The following is a 9,968-nucleotide window of genomic DNA, read 5'->3' as shown; positions in this document are numbered from 1 at the left end:
GGCACAGCTCCCGTCCCCAGCCCCCAGCGGCAGGGCTGCAGGCACTGTCGTCGCTCCCCATCCTCAGGGATCCTGCCCCCTGCGTGTCTGCGTCCCGCTCTGCTCTCCGTGGGTACTCAGTCCTGTGGGCCGGCCTGGGGGACAGCACGTCACCTGTCCCCCTGCGCACGCAGTCACATCCCGTGGTACAGGGGTCAGAGTGGGGGCCAGTTCATTCCAGAGGGAGGGTGTGAGGTCAGGGAGTGGGGTCCTGCATGGAGGGCTCGGGTGAGGTCGCCATGGGAGTCAGGGTCCCCGTTGGTGTCTCGCTGTGCTTGGAGGCACAGCCCGCTCCTCACGCCCTGCCACACCTCTGTCCCGGGGCTGGTCCCCGTGCCCAGGCCGTGTCCCCCAGGAGCTCCGCAGTCCCTCTTTGCACCTGGGCGACCTCTCCTCCCCACGGCCTAGACCTCCCCGGGTGGGTCCTTGCGGGACCCGAGACGTCCCCCAATTTAAAAAGAACCACGGAGCTACAGAGTGGGAGGGTCTCTGCAGGGTCGTTCAGGGCCGCAGAGCGCAAACACCACCGGCCTGTGGATGGACCCCCGGGAGGGGGTGCACCCACCGTGGGTGGGGCCAATGTGACATGTCCACAGCCGACATACGGGTCACCAGAGGTTGGGGGAGGGGTGGGGAGTGACTGTTCTGGGGGAGGTGGAATGTTCTGGAATCCAACAGAGGGGGACAGATGCTGAAGCCATGCAGGTGCGCTTGCCCCCAGGGAAGGAGTAGTCAGGGCAGCTCCAGGCCCCAGAGCTGCATGTCCCTGTCTCGTGACCCCTGCACTCAGGACCCTGCTGCATGAGCGGCACCTTGGGGAGCTGCAAAAAGCCAAGTTTCCGTGGGCCGCCAGGTCTGAGTGGCGCGGGGATGTCAAATGGCTTCCAGAAGCAAGAGTGCTGCGGGCAAACCAGGACGCGCTGCTCTAGGGTACGCCTTTGGTTTCCAGCTTGTGGGCGACACAGATCACCACTGTTCCACTGAGGGCATGCGACAGGACAAGCGTCCAGTGAACACCGTGCTGGTGGGGAGACAGGCTCGGGGGGTGTCGTCTTGGCACCAGGGAGACGGGTCTGGGGGTGTCGTCCCAGGGCGGGGAGACAAGGCCCACGCGACAGGCGCTTCCTAACCGGTGCCTGGAGGAGCACAGCCAGGGCGGGAAGGCCGTGGCGCGGTGCGACTCTCGCCCTACACCCTGCTCAGCCCAGTGCTCCTGGGAGCTACAGCAACTACTCTGGGGTCTCGGGGTTTCTTTTAGAGCCCCTGAAGTGTGGCAAACGGTGTTCCCCCAGATTTACTTCCGCCCCAACCTGAGAACGTGAGCTGATCTGGGAAAAGGGCGCTGCAGATGGAAGCACACTTAAGGATCCCAAGAGGAGATCATCCGGCTGGGGGGCGGGGAGGAGTCCCGAGTCCGGGACTGTGTCCTGAGAAGGGGGAGCGGAGGGAGCAGCCGCGGGGGCACCTCCCCCAGAGCATCCAGTGGGAGCCACCGTGTAGCCCGCATGAGGACCTCAAACCCCAGAGCTGAGACAGTGGGGTCCTGTGGTTTGGGATGGCGGGCTGGACACTGTCACACCTCCTACCTGCCCCTGCACACACCCTGCCCTGCTAGTCGCAGTCAGGGCCGCCTTCCCTACGTGAACAGGGGTGGGGCCCTCTGCCTCACCGGTCAGGGGCGTCCCCTTGCATTCAGGAGACATATCGCAGCTCCTGGTCTGGTCTACGGGTCCTGCCCAGGCTCCTCATCCCCACCCTCTCCCCTAAACTGGCTGGAGCCCCCACCCTTCTGCTTCTCCCTGTCACTCAGGCGCATTCCTACCTCAGGACCTTTGCGCCAGCAGCCCAGAACCCCGCAGTGCCCCCGGACCCCTGCGGACCGTGTTACCTCTAGCCGGTCGCCGTCCCTGCCAGCGCCTCAGAGACGCCCCCTCGCTCGCCTTCTCTGTACAGCCCACTCGACGCCGACCTCACACCACTGCTTAAGACAGAAAGACAGTGTTGGCCGTCCGCCCGGCAAGTCCTGTGAAGGCTGAGCAGCTCGTGGAGACCTGGTTTCTTGGATGATGCGGTGAACCGTTGGTTCTTGGAAGCCTGAGTCCTTCCCACCTTCTTTGGACAGCAGCGCCCGATGTCCTGGGGGGGCTGGCTTGTTCCCACGGGCTTCGTCCGCTCCCGCCTGGGGGCCATGCTGTGCCATGCCCCCCGAAAGCCTGGGCTAGAGCTTGGATCCCGACCGTTGGAAAAGCCCGAGAAGGGCTGCCGCTCCTGGGCTCCGTGGGCTCGCACAGCTGCCTATCCCCTGGGCCCTAGGGAGCCACTGGGGCGCTCGGGGTCCCTTGCGGGAGGTCCTGCGGCACCGGGCTCCAGCCCACAGGACTGAAGATGCCGTCAGTGGGGGCGGGCAGAAGGGAAGGTGATCTGCAGGCTGCGGCCCACTCCAGCCCCCACATCGCGACGCATGGGCCACGCTGGGTCAGGCCCACCGCAGAGCACTGTGTTGGGTGGCCCTCGCTCTCACGCGCGCCGACAGCTGTGCCGCAACGTTCATTAAGAAGACACCACGGGAGAGGTTCACGGTCAGATACAAAATCGTTCCAAGGCAACGGTCACCCCAGCCGGAGAGGACGCTGGCCGGTGACGCGCCCCCTCGGGTGTGAGGACGGCCGCGGGAGAGGCCGGACAGCCAAGAGCAGGTCTGCCCGTGTCTGTGCAGGGGCGCGGGAGGGTGCACCAGGGTGAACGGGTCGCTCACGCCAACCCCCCAGTGTTGCTGGAAAGCGCCTGCTGGGGCGCCCCTGTTCCGGGTCCTTCCCACCGCCCGCCGGCTCCGCGGCTCTGTCAGGGGCCCTCCCAGCAGCTCCGGAGAGTGCCGGGAATCTGCCGGAGCATCGGGCTGCGCCGCAAACAGGCAGCAAGAGGTTCTGGAGAACAATTTTACTGGCCCATTTTTAAGAGCCTTAAAAATAAATCCAGTAAAGGGCGCCTGGGGGGCTCAGTGGGTTAGGTTAAGCCTCTGCCTTCGGCTCGGGTCATGATCTCAGGGTCCTGGGATGGAGGCCCGCATGGGGCTCTCTGCTCAGCGGGGAGCCTGCTTCCTCCTCTCTCTCTGCCTGCCTATCAAATAAATAAATATTTTTTAAAAATCCAGTAAAAATACGGCAAATTCATCATGAGAGAATCTTTCTAAACGGGGAAAACTCTTGACCCAACGCCGATGGCACTGTCCTCTGTGGTGGACTGCGTGGAAGCCGTCCCATGTGGAGCAGGAGGGCAGTGTGTCGGGCGGGGGGCACAGACCGGGAGGGCAGGGGTGCTGTGGCTACCTCTCCCGTCCCACAGAGCACGACAGCCTGGGGCTGGCACGCGGGCTCAGCGATGGTGGGGCAGAATGACAGACGTGTCCCACCACACGGCCCGTGTCCCGGCACCCCCCTGTGCAGCCAGCGCATGGTGGAGGCTCAGCAGGGGACCTGGGAGGGCCAGGAAGCCTGTGTGTGGGGCCCTCCGCATGTCCCCTTGTGTGACGGCCCCCAAGCACAATCCCCATGGCTCGTGCCTGTCTGGTGGGCTCTCCGGGGCACGCTGCTAGTGTCTATGCAAAGCCGGGGTATCCCTGGCGCGCTCCCAGAAGCCAAGTCAGACGGGGTCCGACCGACCGCAGGCACCGCTGGGGACACAGGGCCTATGCTGAGCGCCGCGGCTGTCCTGCTGTGTCAGCCCCAGCAACTCCCTCCCCATCCACACTTGCTTCCCGCTCCTTCAAGGGGAAAGGACACGGCTGAACGGCGCCCGTGGACAAGGAACGAGGGACAAAGCAAGGGCCTGCCCGAGGCCACGAGAAAAACAGGTACCATATAAGCAATGTCTGCACAGAAACACGGGACCTGCAACCGAAAACAAGGGACAAATTAGAAAAAAATGACTTAAAAATAAACGGTGCAGAAAGGACTCAGCGGGACACTTGGAGCGCTGGGACGCAGGCAGACGCTGAGTGACGGGCAGCCCAGCCACAGGGTCTGCTTGGCAGAAGAAAACACAAGTGGATGTTTCGGAGAGAAGCTGCTCCATGTCACCCCTGATGAAGAAATGACACATCAGAGACAGCGTCTGAGGTCACACTGCCCTGGGGAGGGAGCACAAGGGCACGCAGACAGGTTGGGGAAGAGCTTTCCGGACAGCACGTGTTCCCACGAACTCAAAGCTGCGACCGTCCTCGCACAGCCAGGGACCCACTCTGCAGGTAAAGCCGCCAGCAGGCCACAGGCTAACTCCTGGCGCACTCCAGTGGGGGACAGCAGCAGGACTGGTGAGCCGAGACGGGGCAGGGCCAGTCCCTGCGAGCCACCGTGGTGCGTCTGGAAGGCTCAGAGGACGGAGCCCAGAGCAGTATGTGAGGCTGAGTGGTGAGTGTCCAGATGCTGGCCAGTGGGCGCACACATCTGGACGGACACCTGGCAGTGGACGGGGGCTTCCTCCTCTGCTCTGCACCCGTCCCCCGGGCTGGGGGCCCCCAAAGACCCGCCGCCGGCCCCTCCCATCTGGGGCAGAAGGAGCTCCGGGGAAGCAGGCGGAACCCTGGGGACTGGGCCACGGACAGGTGGGGCGTGTGCACGGGCAGCAGACTGCTGCAACGCCGTTCCGAACCTCGGGCCACTGCCGGTAAGCCCTCGTGTTTGTGGTGTTTTGACTAAAATTGGACCAGGAACAGTGTCTCCCGCACGACCCGGCCTGCTGGCACCCACAGTGCCTGAGACCCTGGGCGAGGCAGCGAGTCCGCACTTTCCTGCCCGAGGGTGGATGCCTGCCCAGCGCCAGGAACCGGGGGGCTGAGCTGCGCAGGGCTCAGGTGGAGACGCGCGGTCTCCGCAGAGGATGTGGGGGCGGCTCAGGAGGGACCGCGGGCGCCTGCTCCTCCTGCTGCCCGGGCTGGGAGGTGTCTGCCCATTGCCGCCAGGCCGCCACCTCTGTCAGGACGCGACAGGAGACCCAGGACAGGTGACAAATGGTGAAAACGCACTCACAGCCAAATAAGGAAGAATCCGCCCCACAGTCGCTAGCTAGAAAAGGTGTTTTCCTCCCATTTTATTTGATAATACATTTTCACAGAAACATGATATTATTTACAAATATACAGGTAAGAGACTGCTGGTCAAAAATCTTAAACTGAAAATGTCATCAAAAATTAATTTACAAAAACCACCAACTGCCCAGGGGAGTCCTGGGGGAGAATGCGGACGGCGTGGGACGGGTCTGTGCGTGCGGAAGTGTCCTGGCTCTCCAGCCCCGCAGCCCGGCGCTGGGCCGGCGTGATGCCCGCGTCTCAGGAGGCACTGGTCTGCATGTTCTTGGAAGCGGCGAGCATCGCCCTCACTTTGGCCATGAGATCCTGCACGGAGAAATGCACGGGGTCCCTGTGGCTTCCCGCTCAGACCCGGCATGCGGACGGCGGGTACAAACACGTCGGTGGGACGGCCTGGTTGGGGACGCTGAGGGAAAGCCAGCCTCCCGGAGAAGGGGGTGCCACTTTACCTGAGTTATTTTGCTCTGCACGGAGGAGACAATTGCCGAGGAGATCTGGCCATCTTTTTCCTGAGAAACTCCCCTAATGTGAACAGAGAGAGATCACAGACTTGAAAAACACTTAGACGTGCTGTCGCTAACTGTTACTAGCGTGTTTAAAGATGCCAATGTTAAAAATACGTATTTTGCGTTCACGTTTCACGTTACAGATGTTTGAAACTTTTTGTAAACTGCAGCCTAATTCCGAGAGCATTTCCCGTGAACACCCTGTGAGCCACAGGTAGTGATGATGAGAACAGGACGGAAGTGGCGGAAGCTGGAGGTGCTCAGACTGGCGACCCCGTGGCCACGGGCGCTCCAGGTCGCGTGCCTGAGTCTGGCCTCAGCGGCCGCCACACACTCCTCAACCTACACCCGCAGAGCCACGTCTCAGGTCGCGACCCACCCTGGGAGCTGGCTGTACGCCTGCTACCTACGAACCCGTCCTCTAGTTTCAGGGCCCGCGACCCACATGGACGAAGACAGCGGGTCCGTAACCAATAATGACGGAGCCTCGCTCTGGAACCACCGGCTCTGGAGCCCCTGCCCAGCTCTGGGTGGGCGGGCGGCAGGGGCATCTAGCAAATGCTTCCTGACGGCCACAGGCATCGAGGACACGTACACCCGTGCCACTGGCAGGCTGCTCACGTGACGACAGCTGTGGACTCTGGTGTTCAACCCCTGACTCCTGTGGCCTGGGGCAGTGGGGTGACTGGGCTGGGTCCCACTCACCACCGACCCCCACGCCTGCTGACTCCGGGATCAGGCCGGGCTCTGCAGCTGGGGCCACGCCCGCCCCAGGCGGCCCTTGCTGAGGACAAAGGCGCCATTGTTGGTGGTTTCAGAACAGCTGTGGTCACACCAGGCACCATGTCCCAGTGGATCAGACAGTGGGGAGTCCTCTAGCCAGCACCTGGGGGGGTGGCCGGCCCACCCCGGGGACCGCCACGGAGAGGGCCACTGGGCGGGGACTCCCTCTGCTAGAGCCAGGGCATGGGGGCAGCTTCCAGACCAGTGCTCCCGAGGCCTGAGCCCAGTTCCGAGCAGCCGCGTGCGGAGAGCCCAGGCCGGGCTCAGGATGGGCTTACCTGGAGCGCTCCTGGCTGGAGCCCCGACTCTCCACGGGAGAGATGCTGGCCGAGTGGGCCGTGTGCCGGCGTGTGGCCTGCTTGCTCGGGGATGCCGACTGGGACCCAGCCTTGGACTCGGTCCGGGACCGCGAGCGCCTCTTCTTCTTCTTCTCGTGGGGGCTTCTGCAAGGAAAGTGGCTTCAGACCAAGACACAACAGGCTCCGGAGGAGCGGTTTCGAGCGTCTTCCCAGGGCCAGCTGGTGGGGTTGGCTAACTCCTTTTGAAAGCTGTGCACGTTTTACTTAGCTCGCAACTGACAGATGCAGCAAGTCACACACACGGAAGGAAGCCCCTCTCCCTCCCCAGTAGGAGGTCTGTCCATTTCAAGAGGCCTGTGGGGTTTGAAACACGGTCAGCACTTTATCTGCATTTAAAAAACTGAAGAAGAGGGGCGCCTGGGTGGCTCAGTGGGTTAAAGCCTCTGCCTTCGGCTCAGGTCATGATCCCAGGGTCCTGGGATTGAGCCCCGCATCGGGCTCTCTGCTTGGCGGCGAGCCTGCTTCCCCCTCTCTCTCTGCCTGCCTCTCTGCCTACTTGTGATCTCTCTGTCAAATAAATAAATAAAAATCTTAAAACAAAACAAAAAAAAAACTGAAGAAGAGTCACCAAGTGCCGTTCACGCTGCCTGTCTGCACACAGACGTGAGGACGACTCCTCGTGCAACATGGGGAGGATCACAGCCGGGGCCGTGCGTACAGCAGCTCTTGCTCCCTGACCTGCGCTCCTTGGGACTGCAGGGCCCGTCCCTGCTCGCCCAGCAGCTGACTCAGCCCACGTCCCCCTCCAGGGCCCTCCATCCCTCGCCCCTTGCAGACACAGCCTGCTCCCCACACTCCGGCCAGCAAAGCTCCAGTGCACACACTGCCCTGTGACCCTCCTGTGACTCCCCAGAGAACATTTCAGGAGGAGAAAGAACATATATGGGAGGTCCAGATGGGTACTGGGCCTCCCTGCTCTTGGCCTCTCTGTTTCCTCCGGAAACGATGGTCATTGCTGTTTTCAAACTGTGCCCCTCACACATGACAGACACGTGACCGGGAGGCGACCGAGTACTTGCCGGACGGTCTATGTGCAGTCGGTGCCGTCGTGAGACCCTCCCATGTGCCCACGTGGGTCCTGTGGGTGATGGGACTCACGACGGCAGGCACCTGTGTGTCTTCACGAGCTCGACGTCCAGGGCCAGCCCACATGGCCCACTCTGCTCGGCGCCTCTGAAAGGCAGAGCGGCTCCCGGACCCTTCCCCACCTGGCGACCCCACGGCCTGTCCACATGCCCGTCCGCGCTGCCCCCAGGCTCCCCACAGTGCTCTCACACAGAGGCACGCGTGCACACCGAGGAAGCTGTCGGACACTCGGGCGCGCCGAGGAGCGCGTGACCTGCTACCACGACTGTGCTCTCTCGCAGGCGCAGACGTGTGCTCTGCTGCCCGCTGTGGCAGTGACAGATCAGGTCCTCCCGAGGACGAATGTTCCCGGCGGGTGAGCGGCGGGAAGGACCGCGGGGCAGTGGGGCCAGTGCTCGGTGTCCCAGGAAGCGGCCCGCTGCTCCCGGAGCCCCACGACCCCATCGCCGGTCCCCGCTGAGGCCACCCCGCGCCGAACCTGAAAGAGGCCAGCGCGCTCGGCCGCTCTTCAGAGGCCAAGTCCAGAGGCCGCGTCCGTGGACTGTTTCCTCAACTCTGGTCACCGCTGGCTCCTCGGTTGGGTTGCTTCTAACGGACACGGGCCCTTGGCAGAGACACACGCCGCCAGCGCTCTCCTCCCTCCGGGCGGGCTTCTCGGCTGGCGGGGACTTCCGGGAGTGCGGGACCCTCCCTGAGCTCAGCTGTGTGCCTGCGGACCGCGCCGTCCTCCCTTCGGACAGCCGGGACAGCCGGCCGCGGGAGCGAGGTCCAGGGCACAGCGCTCGTCCCAACCTGCTGGCGTCCCTGCTGCTTCAGGGCGTCAGCTCGTGGCCTCCCCGGGAAGCTCGAGTGGGGAGCGGGCAGGGAGTGCCTCCCAAGCCTGCCCTTCTGTGAGACCGTGGTGCCCACTCCAGGTCCCCCTGCGCACACATGAGCGTCCCGTCTGCCCGCGCAGTCCTGCCGGGGCGGCACGGCATGGACAGGTCAGTTCAGGGAGAAGAAACCTGAGGGACGCCGACCTTCCATCCATAAACACGGGCTCTCTGTGTACTTCCGGTTCTTAGATTTCTCGAAAATGTTGGCGGCTTTCAGTATAGAGAAGTCGATGTGGGTATGGCTATGGTCACCTTCCCCACTGTTCCAGGCTGGATCGCAGAAGGAAACACTTCCTTTCCAGTCCTCCTGCCTTTCTGCCCTGTTCTCGCCCCGCTGTCTTGGCGGCCGGCTGCTGGTCCTGGGGGCGGCCAGCACGCCCCCATCCCCGCCGGACGCTTCCTCCGACTCCCTTTGCTCAGAGCTGTGTCTCCTTGTTTTCTTTCTTTTTTTTTAAGAGATTTTATTTATTTATTTGAGAGGAAAACAGTGACATAGATAGCAGGAGAGAGCACAAGCAGGGAGGGAGAAGCAGGATCCCACTGAGCAGGGAGCCCGAAGCAGGGCTCGATCTCAGGCCTCCGGGTTCATGACCTGAGTTGAAGGCAGATGCTTAACCATTTGAGCCACCCAGGCGCCCCTCCTTGTTTTCTTCTTGGTGAACGGTGAAGCGTGTGTCCGACAGCTCTCCTGCCTCTGCTGGGACGTCCTGGGACTTTCCTCCCTGACTCTGAACAGTGACTCACCAGGGTTGCCGGTGGACGGTAACGGACCTCGCAGTCCTCAGACAGACCCACTCAGCCGGGACGCGTCTCCTTGCACTACGCTGCTGGGCGCAGATTGCAGACACCCCGTAGGTCTCCCCACCTCTGTCCCTGAGCATTTTGGTCTATGAACACACATGCCCGTCTGCACAGTGCACGCCCCCGACACGCCCGCCGGCCTCGGTCTGCAGGAGCCCCCGCCACGGAGCCTCGCACCGTAAACTGCCAAGCGCTCCCCGTGTTCTTTCAAGATGGTCTGTAAACTGGTCTCTCCTCGCCCTTGAACACTTGTCAGAGTTTAATGACGGAAGTCATCTGGGCCTGGAGTCCGGTGGTTTTAAACGGTACATACATTCTTTGGCAGACACGGTTATTCAGAATTTTTATTTCTTCTGGTGACAGCGTGGTCACTTGTATCTTTCAGGAACTCGTCCACTTCACCCAAGCTGCCAAACTAACTAGAAACAAATTTCCA

General features: G+C 62.5%; 1 protein-coding gene across 3 annotated transcripts in view; it reads right to left on the bottom strand.

The window, feature by feature from the left end:
* Positions 1–5,092: 5,092 nt before the first annotated feature.
* SFSWAP (splicing factor SWAP) overlaps positions 5,093–9,968 on the bottom strand; it is a 66,942-nt gene continuing 62,066 nt past the window's right edge. For 2 of the 3 annotated variants that reach the window (XM_032846899.1, XM_032846900.1), the window contains 3 exons: positions 6,690–6,854; positions 5,572–5,644; positions 5,093–5,428 (listed from right to left, as the gene is read on the bottom strand). In XM_032846899.1, coding sequence (XP_032702790.1) covers positions 5,363–5,428; positions 5,572–5,644; positions 6,690–6,854 — 304 coding nt within the window. In that variant the 3' untranslated portion in view covers positions 5,093–5,362. Of the gene's footprint in view, positions 5,429–5,571; positions 5,645–6,689; positions 6,855–9,968 lie in introns of those variants that run through there. The other variant, XM_032846901.1, reaches the window with a different exon arrangement.

Source organism: Lontra canadensis, unplaced genomic scaffold (genome assembly GCF_010015895.1).
Source record: "Lontra canadensis isolate GAN:19392208 unplaced genomic scaffold, GSC_riverotter_1.0 scaffold182, whole genome shotgun sequence".
Lineage (NCBI taxonomy): Eukaryota > Metazoa > Chordata > Mammalia > Carnivora > Mustelidae > Lontra > Lontra canadensis.
Note: the sequence above shows the minus strand (reverse complement) of the source record. Positions and strands in the feature narration are given on the sequence as shown.